The following is a 21,528-nucleotide window of genomic DNA, read 5'->3' as shown; positions in this document are numbered from 1 at the left end:
GACTTCCAGGCGGCATTTGATAAGGTTCCAAAGAGGGGATTGTTAATCAAAAGTAAAACCAACAAAATTAAATGGAAGTTATTAGCCTGGTTAGGAGGTTTGTTAATTGAAGATAAATATTCGATTCAATGTGACTGTAATAACCGAAAATGCTGGAAATACTCAGTGTTTGTGGAAAGAAAGTGAACTTTTCAGGTACCAGTATTTACTTGACCAATTCATACATGACTTGGATGAAAGTGATTGGTGATGTCCCATAAGAGTATGTTGTTATTCACTACATTTATTCATAACTTGGATGAAACAATGGTGAGTCATCAATCCAACTTTGCTGAGATGGGAGCATAACATTCCAAAGAGACCTTGATAGTTTATGATTAGATTAGATTAGATTAGATTAGATTAGATTACTTACAGTGTGGAAACAGGCCCTTCGGCCCAACAAGTCCACACCGCCCCGCCGAAGCGTAACCCACCCATACCCCTACATCTACATTTACCCCTTACCTAACACTATGGGCAATTTAGCATGGCCAATTCACCTGGCCTGCACATCTTTGGACTGTGGGAGGAAACCGGAGCACCCGGAGGAAACCCACGCAGACACGGGGAGAACGTGCAAACTCCACACAGTCAGTCGCCTGAGGCGCTGGTGTGGAGGTGCTGGTGTTGGACTGGGATGGACAAAATTTTAAAAAAATTCTCAACACCAGGTTATAGTCCAACAGGTTTATTTGGAAGTACAAGCTTTTGGAGCAGGATCATAGGACGCAGAATTTATAGTAAAAGACCAAAGTATCATACAACTGATGCAATGTATTGAACAAACCTAGATTACTATTAAGTCTTTAATCACCTAGAATGGGGTTGCAAGTTTCAATTGATTAATATGTAAATCCCAGAACTTCTTTTAAGTCAGGATCCTGAGGTAATTTAAGGTTTTTTTTTAAAAAAGTGACATCTCAGCTCAGACTATGCATTAAAGGTGTGAGGTTAGAGTCTGTCTGTATCCCAACCTTGACTGATTTTGAACTTTGATAGTTTGAGAGTGGGGAAAACTGAAGCAGGTGGACATCAGCAATTAGGTTTAAGGACATCCATTATGAACCAAAGAAGGATCAATCTGAGCATTTTTTTTTAAAGTGGTGAGCACCTAGGAATAAAGTCCAAACGGATTTAGTGGTCCATATACAGCATTTAGTAAAATGTATCAGTCATGTGTAAAATATACAATTAAAAAAAGTTCGCCTTCTTAACTAGATGTTAAGATATAATAGTAAGGAATTTATGTTGCACCTGTACAAAGTCCTGGTTAGATCCCACTTGGGTGCTGTATAAAGCCTAGGCACTGTACCTTGGAAAGGATGTATTGGAATGTTTGGGAAAGCCCCTGTTAGAATCTTTTTTGTCAGCAAGAACTAAATTTGAGGAGTGATTTCATAAATTAGTTTGTTTTTTTCCAGAACACTAAACAGCGATGGGCAATTTGATTGAGGTTGATGAGGTTTTAAGGGAGTATATAAGTAAAGGGCCATAACCTTAATCTGAATATCCTGGCTTTGATTTTTAAGAAATGCTTTTTTGCACACACTGTGATACATGTGTGGAATTCTCTCAAAAAAATGTAGCTTGATTAATAATTGAAAATTTGGGATGACAGCTTCTAGGGGAAAAAAGCTGAGGCAGATAAATGGAATCCTAATGCAAATCAGTCACTGAATGGCAGAGAAAGTTCATTTATAGCCTTCTGAGCTTCGTAAGTTCAATGTTTGAATGATTTTTAACACACAGTAGGTATAAACTCCAATTCCATCATGGCCAAAGAGAGCATAGTTGTTCTCCAGACTGTAGGATGACAGACTATTCATTCACCAAGCACCACTGCTTTCTTTGATATGTGCAATTTTTTTTAGTCATTAGATCAAAGAGTAAAAATATACAAAACTATCAATCATACTTGGAGGTTAGGCATAAGGGAAACTTATACCAGTTGACTGCAAAAAGGTATAGGCTAACAGGATGTGCAGTAAAGTGGCAAATTAAATTTAATGCAGACAAGCCGGAGGTGATGCTGAAGGGATAGGGAGAAACACAAAATATTTGTAACAAATCTAAAGAGTAAAAAGGGTAGAGGGATCTGGAGGTGCATCAGCATAGAGCTTTGAAGATAGGTGGTAATATCGAGACAAAGACTGTTGGAGAAATTCAAGTTTGGCAAAAGCTGTAGAGCAGGTAATGAGTTAACATTTTGAGTCTGGTTTGACCACTGTTCAGAATTGAAAGTGTTGGAAACTTTTTTTTATTTACTTAGCCAAATGAGGAGCAAAGCGGCAGGTGGTGGAAAGGCAAAGGTGTTGCTGATGGTGGTGAAAGAGAAAAAGATGTAAATTGATGTAACACTCTACTAAGAGCAAAATACAAGCAAGGCAAAGCTGTAGGGGCTCGGAGGAAGAATATAAGTACAAAATGGAGAACACACACACCATGTGGTCAGTTTCTGAAGTTTTGGAATTCAATATTGAGATCTCGAGGCTGTTAAGTGCCTAAGAAGGAAATAGTGTTGTTCCTCAAACTTGTGTTTGGCTTCATTGCTACATTGCAATGAGCTCTCGACAAATCTTAAGGGGATAAGAATAAGAGTAGGCTGTTCAGCTCTTCTAGTCATTCAATAGGATCATTGCTGATCTGCCATTCTTACATTCCTGCACTTTCCCCATAAGCCTTGATTTCCCTACTGATAAAGAATCTATCAGCCTTCCATAGGAACTAGGAGTAGACCATCTGGCCCCTTGAGCCTGCTCCACCATTCAGTAAGATCATGGGTGATTTCTTTGTGGACTCAGGGCAACTTACCCACCCGCTCACTGTAACCCTTAATTCCTTTACTGTTCAAACATCTATCTATATTTGCCTTAAAAGCATTCAATGAGACAGCCTCAACTGCTTCACTGGGCAGGGAATCCTACAGATTCACAACCCTTTGAGTGAAGAAGTTCCTCCTCAACTCAATCCTAAACTGCTTCCCCTTATTTTGAGGCTATGCTCCCTTATTCTAATTTCACCATCCAGTAAACACTACCTTCTTGCTGTTATCTATTTCCTTCTTAAATTTATATTTCTATAAGATCCCTCCTCATTCTTCTAAATTCCAATGAGTACAGGTCATTCTGCTATCATGCGCATTTTTGTCAACATGAATTGGCTATGATGCAACTGACACATTGAGGATGCTGATTCTAAAGGGCAAAAGTTTAAAATGTGTGCTGGTTATAACATTGCAACACTATGGGCTGCAGAGTGGCAGATGGAGTTTAATTTAGATAAATGTGAGGTGCTGCATTTTGGAAAAGCAAATCAGAGCAGGACTTAGACACTTAATGGTAAGGTCCTGGGGAGTGTTGCTGAATAAAGAGACCTTGGAGTACAGGTTCATAATTCCTTGAAAGTAGAGTCACCGGTACATAGGATAGTGAAGATGATATTTGGTGTGCTTTCTTTTATTTGGTCAGAGCATTGAGTATAGAAGTTGGGAGGTCACGTTGCAGCTGTACAGGACATTTTTGGAATATTGTGTGCAATTCTGATCTTCCTACCAGAAGGATGCTGTAAAACCTGAAAGGGTTCAGAAAAAAAAATTAAAGGATGTTACCAGGGTTTGAGATTTGAGCTATAGGCTAGGGTTATTTTCTCTGGAGTGTCAGAGGCTGAGGGATGACCTTTATGGAGGTTTATAAAATCATGAGGGGTATGGATAGGGTAAATACACCCTGATGTGGGGTAGTCCAGAACTGGAGGGCATAGGTTTAGGGTGAACGGGGAAAGATATAAAAGAGACCTAATGGGAAGTTTTTTAATGCAGAGGGTGGTGAGTGTATGGAATGAGCTGCCAGAGGAAGTGGTGGAGGCTGGCACAATTACAGCATTTAAACGGCATCTGGATGGGTAGATGAATAGGAAGGGTATAGAGGGATATGGATCAAGTGCTGGCAAATGGGATGAGATTAGGTTGGGTTATCTGGTCTGCATGGACCAGTTGGACCAAAGGGTCTGTTTCCATACTGTACATCTCTATGTCTCTAAGTGCTATTTTTATTGCATGATTTTTATATAGTGAGGGTTTGCACAAGACCGCAACCATCATATTATAAAAGAACTACCTGTATAATCCCAGTCTACTCAGCCTGTCCTCGTAAGCCAACCCTCTTAACTCTGGAATCAACCTAGTGAACCTCCTCTGCACCCTCTCCAGTTCCAGTACCAGTACGTCCTTTCCCACGTAAGGAGACTAAAACTATCCACAGTACTCCAGGTATGGCCTCACCAGCACCCTGTGCAGCTGCAGCATAACCTCCCTATTTTTAAACGTCATCCTTTTAGCAATGAAGGACAATACTCAATTTGTCTTAATTACCTGCTACATCTGCAAACCAACATTTTGTGGTTCATGCGCAAGGGCACCAGGTTCCTTTGCACAGGAGCATGCTGCAATTTTTCACCATTAAAAGTCCATTTTGCAGTTGTTCATACCAAAATGGAATGTACACAATGAATGTTCTCCAATAGCTGTCTGTGGCAACGAGTTCCCAAGGCTGTCAACACTGAGAAGAGACTCTTCCTCATGAAAGTAAGTTGGTGTCTTGAAATGGCAAACAAATAGAATGTCAGGATAATTCCTATGGTCAGAGTGGAGATGTTCTGTAATGCAGGAACCCAGTTTGTGTTTAGTTTCACCAGTGTGAAGGAGGCTGCATTGTGAGCTGGAAATGCACCCCTTGTAGAGTGAAAGGACTACAAGGATAGGCTGCAGAAACTGTTTTTAAATAAAGGAGATTGAGGAGAGATTTGATAGAGGTGTAGCTAAACAAATAAAACCTCTTTCCCAAAATTGATGATTGAAGAATTGAGGACAGAGATTAATTGGGCAAGATGCACAGAGAAAAATTTGAGGAAGAAACTTTTTTTTATTTAGCAAGTGGTATTGATTTGGCACTCACTGCTGGTGGAACCACAAGACAGTGAATGGTTTGAAAAGGAAATTTGGTATGCATTTCAACGAAATAAACTTGCTGATTTCAGGAATTCAGCAGTGGATTGGGACTAGCTAGACTGTTCTACAGAACCACCATGGGCCTAATGGATACAATGACCACTCTGCGCTGTTATACTTCTAGAGCCATGTTCCTGTATGACCTAATTACATGAAACCATTGCTTTAGAAATGAGCCTACTGTTTGCTTCTAACTCTCAAAATACAGCTGGTCCTGTTTGAGCAGTTTGTTTTGACCAGAATTTAAATGTAAACTGACTAAGTACTGACATTTGACTTTCTGATTACAGTAAAAGCTTTGGTGCCTGCAAGTAGTAGGGATAGATGGGTGTCGGTGTGAAGTGTAGGGCAGATGTCAGTGTAGACAGGCAATCGCAACTTATGCAGGCGCAGCTTGTTCTTGTTGATGTGACTTGGGCACTGGCCAAAGGGTGGACTGCAGGACAGCAGCTGGGACACATATTCTGTGCCTCATGTAATGTTCACATTTCTACCACTGCACAAATGGCCCACCCTGAGCAATGGCTGTGCATAAGGAGGGTGTGCCAAGTAAGGAAAAATATTCATAGTGTTGTGTTGCCAAAGTTGGCAAACATGACAACAGTGTTTTTCAATCATCAAGAGACTTGCAAAGGATCAGACAGCTTTTTTTTCAGTTCTTCAGAAGGTAACTGAGGAAGCCCTGTTTTGACAATCAGTTGCAACAATGGAGCAGGTTCTTAAGTCAGCACTAATCCTCTCACTCTCTCTCTCTCATCCCAGTCTTTTTGACCAAACTTTATTTGTTCAGTACAATAAAACACAGAACTGCGCATGCTGAAGACTTTAATACTTCTCTATATGGCTCAGTGTTACATTTTGTTTAATAATTGAATCACAAAAGTTTGTGGAAGCAGGCCATTCAGCCCATTGACTCCACACCAACCCTCTGAAGAGCATCCCACTCCATCTCTGTCACTCTGCAATTTCCTTGGCTAATCAACCTAGCCAGAACATCCCTGGATACTACAGGGTAATATAACATGACCAATCCACATAACCTGCAAATCCTTGGACTGTGGGAGCAAACTGGAGAACCCAGAGGAAACCCACAAAGACATGGGGAGAATGTGCAAACACTGCCTGAGGGTGGAATTAAATCTGGGTCACTGGTACTGTGAGGCAACAGAACTAACCACTGAGCCACCCTAACCTTGTGATATTTCAGTATGTTAAGTATGCTATATAAATGCAGTTGTTACCAGGTTTTTCACATAATGTGGCATTTTTAGTGTACAATACATTCTCAATTGAAGCAAGCTCGTAGAATTCCATTGCATTAGCAAAGGATGTCACACAATGACAGTCTATGACTCTTGCAATATATTCAAGGCAGGTGAAACCATGTAGTGGTGAGGACCATGGGCTGTTGGTGCATCACCACGATGGGGGTGTAAATTGTGAAGAAGCTGCATGAAATCGATGCAACTCGACTGAGCAACAAGGTTATAGAGTTCTCTATAGAGTTATAGAGATATACAGCACGGAAACAGATTCATCGGTCCAACCCATCCGTGTCAACCAGATATCTGAAACTAATCTAGTCCGATTTGCCAGCACTTGGCCTGTTGGGAGGTGTGAGGATTTATTGTTGTAGTAAGGGTAACAACATTTTAAAAGGCATGAACATTTTGATCCTACTGTACAGAGAGACTTGCGTTATGATGAGAGGCTGGCTGTATGAATTGGGAATCCCTTCTGTAGGGAATCTGATCCATAAATTAGGGCTGTGTGGTTTTAGAGAACTAGCAGTTGACCTCATTGAAATAGCTAATTTCTCAAGAACTTCAAATCAGATACAAAACTTTATTTCTACAAAGATGGTTCCACATTTGCTGAGTTTCTGTCTTTATTATTCATTCGTGAGATGAGTGTGTCATTGGCTGGGGCCAACATTTTATTGCCCATCGTTAATGGCCCAATCACATTGCTATGGGTCTGGAGTCGCATGTAGGCCAGCCCAGGTAAGGACAGCAGTTTCCTTCCCTAAGGGCATTAGTGAACCAGACGGGCTTTTCCTGACCAGTTGCTGAGATTAATGCATGGTCTCCTTCCATTGCTGATTAAACGCCAACATTATCCTGGTCTTTAAGGGCCCTTAATTAGCTGCTTATGGCCTTCATTTGGCCCACAGGAATGCGGGCTACTCATCACCTTACCAACCCCTTCCCCACACATTGCCAGAAACATTTTAATGGGGACCGGGGTGCATGGACACAGCAGGAATGATATCCGCTAGATTTTCTGTGATGTATTCGCCTTTGTATCACCTCTGGCAATGGGGCATTCAATTCAGCCGCTTGTTTCAACCGGTCCATGTAGACCATAATCCTAAACTAAACTAGTCTCACCTGTCTGCTCCTGGAATTGAATTGAATTTATTGTCACGTGTACCGAGGCACAGTGAAAAGCTTTGTCTTGCGAGCAATACAGGCAGATCAGAGTTAAGTAGCAAAGATAATTAAATAATAGATGAACAGTGGCAAAAACAAAAACACAGGTACAGGCAAATGTTAAGAGTTTGATTCCATTCAGTATTCTAACAGCAGTAGGGTAGAAACTGTTTCAAAACCGATTGCTGCGTGTGTTCAGGCTTCTGTACCTTCTCCCAGATGGTAGAAGTTGTAGAAAAGCATTGCCAGGGCTGATGCCTGAAACGTTGATTCTCCTGTTCCTTGGATGCTGCCTGACCTGTGCTTTTCCAGCATCACATTTTCAGCTCTGATCTCCAGCATCTGCAGTCCTCACTTTCTCCACAGTGATACATCCAGACAGAATGCTCTCTGCACACCTATAAAAGTTGGCAAAGGGTATTCGCTGTCATGCCAAATTTCCTCAGCTGCCTGAGGAAGAAGAGATGTTGTTGGGCCTTTGTAACCAGTGTGTCCACATGAAGAGTCCAAGAAAGCTTGTTGTGAATGACTACTCCCAGGAGCTTGACACACTCCACTCGTTCCATCTCTGTGCTGTTAATGTGTAGGGGGCATGAGTAACATCCTGCTGAAAGTCAATAATTAGTTCCTTGGTTTTGCTGGCATTGAGAGCTTGGTTGTTCTCAGTGCACCATTTTTCCAGGTCCTCCCCCCTCCTGTCTGCACTCTGTTTCGTCACCATCTGAAATTCGACTGACTATGGTGGTGTCATCAGTGAACTTGTAAATGGCATTAGTCTGGTATTTGGTGACACAGTCATGGGTATGCAGTAAGTCCTGGCCCATATTCCTCCAAACCTTTCCTATTCATGTCCTTATCAGTGTTTTTTGAATGTAGTAACTATGCCCACATCCACCACTTCTTCTGGAAGTTCATTCCACACATGAACCACCTTCTGTGTAAAATTTTCCCTTTGTATCTTTTTTTTTAAATCCTTCTTCTCTCACCTTAAAAATATGCCCCTGTCTTAAAATACCCAACTCTAGGGCAAGGACACCTGCCATTCACCTTATCTATAACCCTCATAATTTATAAACCTTGAAGGTCACCCTTCAACCTCCTACGTTCCAGCGAAAGAAGTCCCAGTTTATCCAGCCTTTCTTTATAACTCAAAACTTTCATACCCGGCAACATTCTGCTAGATTTCTTCTGAATCCTCTCTAACTTAATAATATCCTTTCTATCTCTCTGCTTCAGAGATGAAACATTGTTGTGACTTAGCTTTTTGCAGATCCAACCCTGACTTGTATTTAAGCCTGTCGACAAGCGAATTGATGTTGTTGTCTGGCGTGCTGAGTGCCAACAAGATGGTGGAGGAGTAGAGCTCGTGCACTGAAGTTTCTCAGCTCTCTGTTTCTTTCTTTTTCTTCTTTTCATGTTTGTTTCTTTCTTTCCTTTCTACTTACTTCCCATCCTCAGATAGCATAATTCTAATGGATACCTCCTCCTATCTCACCTGGACCATGACCGCACCAAGGAACACCAAGCCATTGTGTCTATCATGGTCACCAACCTTCTGGTGATGACCCGCCTCCCCGTCTTCCTCCAATAATCTTCAACTCATAATCTCCTAAACCCTCCCAGCCTGCTTCTGCCTCCTTCCCAAAATCCATAAACAGGAGTGCTTGGGCTGATCCATTGTTTCTGACTGCTTCCGCCCCACAGAACTCATCTCTTCCTTCCTCGAGTCTATTTTCTTTTCTCCCATTGTCCAGTTCCTACGCACTTACATCTGTGATTCCTCTTATCCCTTTTGCCAGTTTCAGGTTTTCCAGTTCACGGGCTCCAGCCGCCACCTCTTTACCATGGAGGTGCAGTCTCCTTACCTGCCTATCCCCACCAAGATGGTATCAGTGCTGTCCGCCTGAATTATCCCCATCCTCCACCACCCTCTTCTGCCTAGCCAAGCTCGTCTTCGCTCTGAGCAACTTCTCCTTCAACTGCTTCCACTTTCTCCAGGTCAAAGATGTGGCCATGGGTACCTTCATGGGCCCTTGTGATGCCTGTCTTTGTGGGGTATATGGAACATTCCTTGTTCCAGTCCTACTCCAGCTTCCACCCACAACTCCTTTCTGCGGTACATCGATGAAATCATTGGTGCAGCTTCCCCCTCTCATCCAGAATTGGAAACGTTTCTCTATATCACTTTCAATTTTCACCCTGGCCTATCTCTAACTCTTCCCTTTTTTGACATCTATTTCCATTTCTGGGGATAGGCTGGCCGCTGACATCCACTACAAACTCTGACTCCTCCCACAGTAACCTCAACCAAACAGCCTGACACCCTCCTTCCTCTAAAGATTCCATTCCATTCCAGTTCCTCCATCTCTTCTGATGATGCCAACTTTGACAGATGAGCCTCTGAAATGTCCACCTTCTTCCTCCACTAAAGAATCCCTAGCACCATTGTTGACAGGGCCCTCGGCTGAGTCCAACCCATTTCCCATACTTCAGTCCTCCCATCCTCTTCCCTCTCCTACCACAGGAGTGAAATGGTCCCCCTTGTCCTCACCTACTGTTTCACCAGCTTCCACATCCAGTGGCATATCGCCACCATAGATACATTCCTCTCCCCTCCCTTGTGATCCTTCCACTGGGACTGTTTCCTCTGGGACACGCTGGACCACTCTTCCTTCAATCTCAACATCACCCCCCACCCTCTCCCAGAGCGTCTTTCTAAGTAACTGGGGAAGATGTAACATCTATTCATTTGCTTCCTCCCTCCTAACTAAGGCCTCGAACACACCTTCCAGATGAAGCAGTGATTTATCTGCACTTCATTCAATCTAGTCTAGTGCATTTGCTGCTCACAGTGAGGTCTCCTGTACATTGGGGAAAATGAAGCGCAGGCTGGGTGACCGTTTGTCTGCAAAAATGACCTTGAGCTTCTAGTTGCCTGCCACTTCAACACACCATCCTATTCCATGACCAACATCTCTGTATCAGGCTTTCTGCAACAGTCCAGTGCAGCTCAGCACAACTGGAAGAACAGCATTTCATTTACTGCTGAGGAACTCTGCAACCTTCAGGTTTTTAATATCGAGTTCAACAATTATAAGGCTTGAGGCCATGCCCTTACCCCAACACCACATACCAGGCCTTGTCATCACATGCTGAAAATGTGTTGCTAGAAAAGCGCAGGTCAGGCAGCATCCAAGGAGCAGGATGAAGGGCTCATGTCCGAAACGTCGATTCTCCTGCTCCTTGGATGCTGCCTGACGTGCTGCGCTTTTCTAGCAACACGTTTTCAGCTCTGATCTCCAGCATCTGTAGTCCTCACTTTCTCCTTGTCATCACATGGGCTGCTACCACACACAACCCATTATCAGCTACTAATTACTCCCATTAGCAACTATTACCCCAAATAGACTTTTTAAACTCTTGCCTGTCCATCTGTTTCTGTTTCTGTCTCATTCAGCTCTATGTCTGCCTATTGTTTATTCTCCCCGCTTTCCCCCCCCCCCCCCTCCCCAAACCATATTTTCTGTGTAATTATCAACCTTTTCCTAGCTACCATCAGTTCTGAAGAAACATTATTGGACCAGAAATGTTAACTCTGATTTCTCTCCAGACCTGCTGAGTTTTTCCAACCATTTCTGTTTTTTATGTTTGATTTCCGGCATCTGCAGTTCTTTCAGTTTTTGTTTGTATGGTTGTGGCGTGGGACTAATGTGTTTGCCTGCCTACAGATAAGATTAACATTAGGGTATCGTTCAGTCTATATAGTCCTCTTTCAATTTGGTGTTTAATGTGGAAAAGTGTGAGGTGATTCACTTTGGAAGGAGTAACAGGAATACAGAGTGCTGGGCTAATGATAAGATTCTTGGTAGTGTAGATGAGCAGAGAGATCTGTGTCCATGTACATAGATCCCTGAAAGTTGCCATCTAGGTTGATAGGATTGTTAAGAAGTCGGGATGGTGTGTTAGCTTTTATTGGTGGAGGGATTGAGTTTCTGAGCCAAGAGGTCATGCTGCAGCTGTACAAAACTCTGGTGCGGCTGCACTTAGAGTATTGCGTATAATTAGAATCGCTGCATTATACTAAGGATGTGGAAGCATTGAAAAGGGTTCAGAGGATATTTACCAGGATGTTGCCTAGTATGGAGGGGAGGTCTGATGATAAAAGGCTGAAGGACTTGTGACTGTTTTTGCTAAGGGAAGAAGATTGAGAGGTGACATAAGAGACCTACGAGATGATCAGAGGATTAGATAGGATGGACAGTGAGAGCCTTTTGCCTCAGATGATGGCTAGCACGAGGAGACATAGCTTTAAATTGATAGATATAGGACAGACTTCAGAGATGAGTTCTTTACTCAGAGTAGTAAGGGTGTGAAATGCCCTGCCAACAACGGTCGAAGACTCGCCAACTTAAAGGACATTTAAATGGTCATTGGATAAACATATGGATGATAATGGAATAGTGTATGTTAGATGGGCTTCAGAGCTGAAAAATGTGTTGCTGGAAAAGCGCAGCAGGTCAGGCAGCATCCAAGGAACAGGAGAATCGACGTTTCGGGCAGAAGCCCTTCTTCAGGAATCAGGATGGGTTTCAGGTTGGTTTCACAGGTCAGTGCAACATCGAAGGCCGAAGGGCCTGTACTGTAATGTTCTATGTAGCACCTTTTACTGGTTTGTGGACTCAGAACCCACTGAGTCTCAGGTTTTAATAAGATAGGTGACCATAACCAGTTTCCCCTGGTGGGGTGGTGGTAACCCGTAGACACGTATATAAGGATATTGGCAGGTAAGAGTGGGAAACTGTTTTTGGAATTATCTTTACATAGATAATTGGTGTGTGATCAGGAATCCATAACCTGAAAGAATGATTAAAGCAGATTTCAATAATAACTTTCAAAAGGGAGTTATGTAAAAACTTAGAAGAAAAGAATTAAATGGTGCAAGAGCTTTCAAACTGATAGTAGATATGTGATAGGATGAATGGCAATAATTCCTGAAAGTGGTGATGCTTAAATTTCCCAGTGTCTAGGGATGAGCAGGCTAGGTGGACTAGCTATGAGAAATGCAGGATTACTGGGATAGGGAGTGGGTATGGGAGAGTTGGTGTGGACTCAATGGGCTGAATGGCCTGCTTCTACACTGTAGAGATTCTAAGATTCTAAATATTTTATGAGAAAATAAAATCCTCTCATCTGCAGACAGCTAAACATTTTATTTGTGTGACCTCTTGAAGTAAAATATTCATTTTCACATGAAATGCGATCAAGGGGATAAATGGCCTGGGGTTAACAGCTGGATTTTAGTTCAGTCCATTTTGTGCAGCTGTATGAGTCTGGAGTGACTGAGTTACATCAGCAGCTTTGGAACAACAGTCATTTGCATGTATTTGTATATAACAATTATTTTTATCTTCAATTCCATTGTCATTTGTGTTTCAGATCAGTTGTGTGTTTTATACTTCAGTGTTATTTTCTCTTTGCACCATCTCCTGCATTTATTTGGAGTGAGGAAAGGGTTTCTTTGCCCACCAGTATCCAGATATGCATGGCTCGTAAGCAGAGCTATCCCTCTGGAGTTAGATGAATTGGTAATGGGACAGAACTTCCTTGGGAGCAGCTCCTGCTCTGCTATGATCTGCCACAACAAGAACCCTGAAAATAAAGTAGTTGAGGAAATTCCCAGGCCAGTCATCTTAACAAAATTTCACATTTCTCTCTGTGGCAAATTTCCCTGTCTGTTTATTTGAAAGGTTTATACAATTTTTACTTTTCATATTATAAATGTCCATTTTGGGAGCTAGAAATTCAGTTTACTTAATTAATAAATGGCATATTCAGTGTTTCTTAATTCTACCATATATTCTCAACTGAAATACCTTTTATTATTTATATACAATATAACAGTCATTTTATATAAACCATCTGGATGTGAACATTGGAGGTATAGTTAGTAAATTTACAGATGACACCAAAACTGATAGGGTAGTGGACAGTGAGTAAGCTTACCTCAAGTATGACAGGACTTTGATCAGATGGGTGGATGGTCCAAGCAGTGGCAGATGGAGTTTAATTTAGGTAAATGTGAGGTGCTGCATTTTGGTAAGGCAAATCAGGGCAGGACTTATACGCTTAATGGTAAGGTTGTGGTAATGGTAGTGTTGCGAAACAGAAACCTTGGAGTACAGGTTCATAGCTCCTTGGAAATTGAGTTGCAGGTAGATAGGATAATGAAGAAGGCATTTGGTACACTTGCCTTTATTGATCAGTGCATTGAGTATATGTCATGTTGCGACTGTACAGGACATTTGTTGGCTGCTTTTGGACGACTGTATTCAATTTTGGCCTCCCTGCTATAGGGAAGAAACTTGAAAAGGTTCAGAAAAGATTTACTCAGATGTTGTCAGGATTGGAGGGTTTGAGCTACAGGGTGAGGCTGAATAGGTTGGGGCTGCTTTCTCTGGAGCATCAGATGCTAAAGGGTAGAGGTTTATAAAATCATGAGGGACATAGATAGGATGAATAGTCAAAAACTTTTCCCCAGCATATGGGAATCCGAAACAAGGGGACATAGGGGAAAGATTTAAAAGGGACCTAAGGTGCAGCCTTTTTCTTTCACTGTGTTGAGTGCTTGGAATGAGCTGGTACAGTTACAACATTAAAAAGGCATCTGGATGGGTACATGAATTGGAATGGTTGAGAGGAATATGGGCCAAGTGCTGGTAAATGGGACTAGATTAATTTAGGTTTTTCATCACCATGGACACGTTGGACCAAAGGGTCTGTTTCTATGCTGTATAACCCTGACTCTGTAATAGTTCCTAGCAAGTTACACATCTGTAACCTCTACCATAGAGAAGCACAGGAGCAGGAGATGTATGTTAACACCACTGCTTGCAAATTCCCATCGAAGTCCCATGCCATCCTGACTATGAAATATGTCACTGTCCTTTCAGTGCAGCTAGTTCTGAATCCTGGAGTTCCCTCCCAACAGCATTGTAGGCGTACCTACTACATAGGCAAAAGTGAGGACTGCAGATGCTGGAAACCAGAATTTAGATCAGAGTGGTGTTGGAAAAGTACGGCAGGTCAGGCAGCATCCGAGGAGCAGGAAAATCGATGTTTCGGGTAAAAGCCCTTCATCAGGAATGATGTTCAAGAAACTCACCACCACCTTCTGCAGGGCAAGTAGGGATTGGCAATAAAAGTTTTTTTTTTAGTCTATATTTATTTTATGAACTAACATTCTCCAGGTATTGTATTGGGATTTGTAAATTTCATATCGCTACATCATTATTCAGGGCTCTGTGTTATTGGAGGGGGTGCCAATTACAGGATTATTCTGGAGATTATGGACTGCATACCTCCCTCAGCATCACCAGTAGACTTCAACACCCCTGCGACCTAGCAAATGAATAGTTGCGATTCAGGCTTGCAGCGAGCCGTGTGTGGGTGGGAGTAAGTACTGGCTGTTAATTAGATGCCAACTTATTCAGTCAGAGGAAAAAAATAGGGAGATATGACAATGTTGCACAATGCAAAACATGGTCAGAACCATCCCAGCTCCTGTCAAGGTATTTGAATGAGCATTGCAACTTCAATACAGGGTTCTTTATCAACTTGGACAGAGAGGGAGTAGATGAAAGAATTCTTGAAATGTTGTTTTCATTAAATTTAGGAGCTATCAGAGGGAGGTGGATGGAGAAATTGGCACACAGCTGTAGCACCGTGTTTTTAATGCGATTACAGCGGTTCAGGATAAGTATATTCATCAGAAAGGAGGACATTGCTCGTAATTTTAAAGTGTTGCCAAGGGCAAATAAAGAGTTTAGAAAGCAATTAAAATTTTCATAGCAACTGCCTCTAAGAAAAAAAATATAGTAATGAAAGACAAACTTAAAAAGAAAATGAGAGCCTATCAAGTGTCAAGAAATGTAGAGAACAGGAGTCAGCCATTAAGGCCCTTAAACCTGTTCTGCCATGAATAATATCTGATATGTATCTCAGTCCTATGTATTCGCTTTTGCTCCACATTTTTTTTGGTAGCTAACACACCTCAGTTGATCACAATATGAAGAGCTTCAGCAATCCCACAGTATCCATTGTCTGCTGTGGTAGCAGGGGAGGTGGGGGAAGACACTCAGATTTTTGCTATGTTTTGGGCAGTGTGTCCTCCTTTATTTCATTCCTAACTACCTTCCTTAGGAACTTTTAGGATTGTATCCTCCTATTAAGTAAAGCTAAGAAATTATCTGAGGGGGAAAAAAAGCTTCAAAGTAGCCTCCAATAAAACATTAAAGAATTTTGCAGCAGCAAAGAAACAAAGGAGAGATTAGTCAATTTGCAGGTGATGACGTAAAAATAGGAGAGCTTCCAGTAATGGATTTTCTACTTTACATGAGCTAACTATTTGTCCAAAACAATACTAATTTTACTAGCAATGTCTTCCTTTCTAATGAATGTTCTTATTCTGCACCTCTGTAATCTTGCTTAATACTGTGGTTCATTGGTAGCAGATTTGACTTTAAGAAAGTTGCTGGTTCAAGACCCGCTATAAGATTTCAAATCTAGGTTAGTGCATGGACTCCAGTGTGGTGCTGCACAGTGGAGATGCCATCTTTCAGATGAGATGTTAAACCTGCTTTCCAGTGAACATAAAACAAATTCTAAAGTATATTTTGAAGAAGAGAATAAATAATCTCTCCAGTTACCCAGACACACTCTTTCAACAAGTGCCTAAATCAAATTGTGATTTTTGAAAAATATATATATATTTTGTAGGACTTACAGTTCACAAAATATTGCCTGCCTAAAGAAAATTCAAAGGAGTCATAAAACGTGCAATATAAACGCAAGTATGTCTTTTTGTTTTTGAAAAAACCTCCAAATCACCTGTGTCACTAATGAAACACTTAATGAATTATAGTCACATGCAACAATAACTTAAAGGAAAGAGAGAGGGGAAGAAATGAAATTAGAGTTTGCTCTTGCTCTTTACAATTGGAAACGGATGTTTATTAGTGAAGCAGTGTTGCAATCTCTTTTATTTTTATTTTAAATTCTGACTGTTGGTTTTTTGTCCACAGGCCTTCACCAAAGTATTCAAACATCTCCTTTGAATATGGCCCCTGATGGGGTGGCTAACCCGTCTGACACTTACCCACTTTACAAACGATCTGCGCAGAGTACAAGGTTGCGAAAAGGGCCAGAGAGCAGCTTGCTGACAATCTACCAAAGCATGAAGAAAACAAAAGAAACACGACTGACTTGCAATGCCCTTGTTGAAGTAACCAATCATATACTGAGAAAAGCTGCAGGGAAGAATTTATCCCGAGATTTCTTCCAGCTTCCAACCTGCGATCAGAAGATGATTTACCAGCTCACCAAAATTAACCCACTCAATCTCATTAAGGTTAAGATAAAACCACAGTTACTTTATGAAGTCTTACTCTGGCTGAAACAATTGAACTTGTTGCTGGATGTACACCAAGCAAAATCATTCTCCATTGTGAAGAAACTAATGCTTAACAAGGAACAGAGAGTTTTTGGAACTACAGGTAAAATCCATAAGTATGGTATGTGTTTAGTTATAATATAGCTTTCATTCTGTGTAGATTTGAGTATACCAAATACATGAGCAAATTGGTATCCATCCATAAATGTGTTCTGATTGGAAGCCATTGAGTTTGGATCATCTCAAAGTCTAGGACACTTGCCAAAGAGAAGTAAAAGTGAAACAAACTCTAAAATTGTTGGATTTGCAGGCTAATCTGCTCATTCAACAGTTTTCAACATGATAAAAAGGTTGACTGATTGAGAAACAAACAAATGGAATAAAATGTCACTGAACACTCTTCTTTCATGATTCAAATTCAAATTAATTATTACCATGTGATTGAACTAACAATAGTCTATAGACAGCGATGTGGTCAGCTCTTAACTACCCACTGAAGTGAACATGGGCCATTCCATTCTGTCGAATCCAAAGTAGACAGGCATGAGGCTGGAAGAACGCAACAAGATGGGCAGCATCCTGAAGAAGGGTTACACCCGAAATGTCGACTACTCCACCTCCTGATGCTGCCTGTCTTGCTGTGTTCTTCCAGTCTCCTGCCTGCCTACCATTTGATCATGGCTGATATGTTTCTCATCCCCATTCTCCTGCCTTCTATGTAACCCTTGATTTCCTCAATCAAGAATTAGTATTTCTTCCTTAAATACGCTCAATAACTTGACCTCCACGGCCATCTGCAGCAATGAGTTCCACAGATTGCCCACCCTTGTCTGAAGAAATTTATCCTTCTCTCAGTTTTAAAAGATCACCCCTTCACTCTGAGGCCTTGCCCATGGGTCCTAGTTTCTTCTCAAGAAAACATTTTCTTCTTGTCCATGTCATCCAGTCCTCTTAGTATTCTAAGTTTCAATAACATCCCTCATTTTTAAAAATTCCATTGAATACAGGGCCTGAGTCCTCAAACTTTCTTCATATGACAAACCCTGGAATAATTTCTGTGCATCTCCTCTGAACCCCCCTCCAAGGCTAGTACGTCTTTCCTTGGGTACATGGCCCAAACCAGCTGGCAATATTGCAAATGCAGTCTGACCAGAGCCTTCTACAGCTTCAGCAGTACATCTTGTATTCCAGTCCTCTTGAAATGATTGCTAACATTGTACTTGTGTTCCGAACTGCCAACTGAACCTACAAATTAACCCTAAGAGAATGCTGAACTGGGACTCCTAAGTCCCATGTGCTTCAGATTTCCAAAGGTCTTGCCCATTTGAAAATAGTATACAGCTCTATTCTTCCTACCAAAGTGCATAAGCTTACACTTTCCCACATTATATTCCATCTGCCACTACTTTGCCCACTCTCCTAACCTGTCCAAGTCATTCCGCGGCCGCCTACTTCCTCAACACCAACTGTTCCTGCAGTTATCTTTGTGGTATCTGCAAAAACCTCCTCCAGGGACTTGACCAAATAACCGAGGGCAACATTTGATTGTGATTCTGAAAGAGGATTGTACTTTTGGAGGAGAGATGTTAAATCATGGCTCCATTTGTTTGTAAATGTTTCCATGGCACTACTATTATTATTTAAATTAGTGTTATCCTCCAATAGGTTAGTTGCCAACAAGAACCTGGCCTGGTAGAAAATATTTTGATTTGTTTTGGTATTAAGTGTTTTCTCGCTGAAACATAAAAATGCAATGCTACAGATTTTGCTTTAATAATGTAATGGAAGTTTAATACAAAAGATGTGACGATAAAATAAAATAGACCAAACTACTTATAAATGTAAAGACTTTTAGCCACATATGAAACATATGTGGTTAAAACCACATAAACCCATTAACCCCAAATTATTCCTTTATATTTTTTAAAAGAAATAAAGCAGCTTTTGTGTAATACCCTAAACACCACTCACAATCCTAACACCAGAGTCCCTGTATCTAACACCTCAGTAGGTTAATGTTACTTGTTACTTCAATTTTTACCTGTAACTATTGTACACCTAAACATTAGTGTAGGCAGCTTTAAATTACCTAGTCAAGCTTTATCCCAACACTCATCCGCTCTGCACCCTTTCCAGGAGAATGGGTTTATAGAGCCATCCTATTTCTCAGGACCATTCCAAACTCCGTGAAATTGAGAAAAGCACTCTGTCTCTCTGAGCTATGGGTGTTTTCCAAGCTTTAAAACAAACCCTCTTGACTTTCTAAATAGAAATTTGTTTGGTTTTAAAATCCTGCCAGTGTACACAAAAACAAATTCTAAAGCTGGGCATCAAAAATAGTTTCAAAACAAATCTCAATAGCTACAGAAATACTTATTTTGTTATCAAGTTCAGGCACACAGAAAACCTCCTAGTTTACTAGTTCAAAACCCAGAAATCCAAACTTACGATAAATAACATGGCAACATATTTAAAAACATCCCACAGTTTAGACCACAATACTTGAAGAAAGAGTTGTCCCAGTGTCATGGCCAATATTTATCAACCAATGTTAGCAAAACATTGTGGGATCTATCTGTGTTCATATTAGCTGCTCCGTGTCCAATGTTATAACAACAGCTACACTTCAGAAATATTGAAATGGCCATGAACTGCCTCGTAATGTCATACATTTGCAAAAGGTGCTACAAAAATGAACATTTTTCTGTTGTGTAACAGAAACATTTCAGATATCCTAATACATTCGTGATGAAAGACTGGACTTGTATCCATTGAAGTTTAGAAGGATGAGAGACAATCTTATTGAGGCACATAAGATCCTGACAGGATTGTATTTAGTAATAAACAGAGTGAATAGACAGTACTCGGTGGCACAGTGGCACAGTGGTTAGCACTGCTGCCTCACAGCGCCAGAGACCCGGGTTCAATTCCCCGCCTCAGGCGACTGACTGTGTGGAGTTTGCACGTTCTCCCCGTGTCTGCGTGGGTTTCCTCCGGGTGCTCCGGTTTCCTCCCACAGTCCAAAGATGTGCAGGTCAGGTGAATTGGCCATGCTAAATTGCCCCTAGTGTTAGGTAAGGGGTAAATGTAGGGGTATGGGTGCGTTGCGCTTCAGCGGGTCGATGTGGACTTGTTGGGCCAAAGGGCCTGTTTCCACACTGTAAGTAATCTAATCTACTGGAATGAACATAAACATTAACAAATCTCACCAATTTGTTAATTTGAAGTTTTCAGGATGGGATCAATAGATTTCGTTTGTCAGGAAAGGGTATCAAAGATACAGATCAACTGTAAGTTGGTAGAATTGAGGAAAGGTTTACAACAATCTACCTGTGGTGCAACAGGGTGGAAAAACTGAATAGCTTCCTCTTGTTCTAATACTAGAAGCATTACGCTCAATATAGTTCGGTCTCTGAGCTTTGGGACATAACAGGTTACATTGCAGGCTAAATCTGCTGCACAACAGTCATGTTGAGAGTCTCGTTATGCACACTGTCAAACCTGTCCATTCTACTTTGGGTTTAACTACATATTTACATTGCATGTTAAAGCAACGTTGGTCATCTGTGCTATTCAAATTAATAATGAATGCTCATAAATACAGACTGCTCACTCCAATTATGCAACTCTCCAAAACAAAAAGGATGTGCTATTTTTGTCTTTCTCACTCAATAATTCCTCTTTTTCTAAAGTACTTTGCACTGGATCTTATTTACTCAGTAAGTAACTGGGTTGTAACTTAGTGATTCTCTGCATTGCTCTGCTGTTTCTTGTGGCTGAAATAACCCTTCCAGCAAAAACTGTACATAATGTGTTCTATCATGCAGCTGTGACTGTGGTGAATGTAACTTCTTAGAAGACATTCTCCTCAGCTTTTATATTTTTGGTTAGTTCTTTTGATTTTGTTTCTGGGAACTGAACATGCAGAAACAAGCTCCCAACACTGATGCAATGAGTTCATTCTCTGCCAGCATTACTGTAAGAGTTTAATTAAGCCAGCGTGATTTCTAAACCATTTTAGATAAACCATTTAGATCATAGAATCCAAGCATATACAGCCTCCTGGCCCAACAAGTCCACACCAACCCTTGGAAGAGTATCCATGAGACTCATTTCCCTACCCCTAGCACCTAGCCTACACATCCCTGAACAATATGGGCAGGTTAGCATGGCCAATTCACCTAAGAGAAAGTGAGGACAGCAGATGCTGGAGATCAGAGCTGAAAAATGTGTTGCTGGAAAAGCGCAGCAGGTCAGGCAGCATCCGAGGAGCATGAGAATCGACGTTTTGGGCATAAGCCCTTCTTCAGGAATGGCTTATGCCCGAAACATCGATTCTCCTGCTCCTTGGATGCTGCCTGACCTGCTGCGCTTTTCCAGCAACACATTTTTCAGCATGGCCAATTCACCTGACCTGCACATTTTTTTTGGTGGTGGGAGGAAACCAGAGCACCTGAAGGAAACCCACACAGCAATGGGGAGAATGTGCAAACTACACACAGATAGTTACCCAAGGCTGGAATCGAACCTGGTGCTGAGACAGCAGAGCTAACCACTGAGCCGTGACAGCAGCCATTATAGCATGAGGAATGAAAGGATCA

At 41.4% G+C, this 21,528-nt stretch overlaps 1 protein-coding gene across 4 annotated transcripts in view; it reads left to right on the top strand.

Moving 5' to 3' along the window:
* Positions 1–21,528, top strand: part of LOC140468793 (cell surface hyaluronidase CEMIP2-like) — a 151,982-nt gene that overhangs the window by 3,874 nt on the left and 126,580 nt on the right. For 2 of the 4 annotated variants that reach the window (XM_072564814.1, XM_072564815.1), the window contains exon 3: positions 16,560–17,048. In XM_072564814.1, coding sequence (XP_072420915.1) covers positions 16,560–17,048 — 489 coding nt within the window. The remainder of the gene's footprint in view (positions 1–16,559; positions 17,049–21,528) is intronic. The other 2 variants (XM_072564817.1, XM_072564816.1) reach the window with 1 other exon arrangement.

This window comes from Chiloscyllium punctatum, chromosome 48, assembly GCF_047496795.1.
Source record: "Chiloscyllium punctatum isolate Juve2018m chromosome 48, sChiPun1.3, whole genome shotgun sequence".
NCBI classification, from domain to species: Eukaryota; Metazoa; Chordata; class Chondrichthyes; order Orectolobiformes; family Hemiscylliidae; genus Chiloscyllium; species Chiloscyllium punctatum.
Note: the sequence above shows the minus strand (reverse complement) of the source record. Positions and strands in the feature narration are given on the sequence as shown.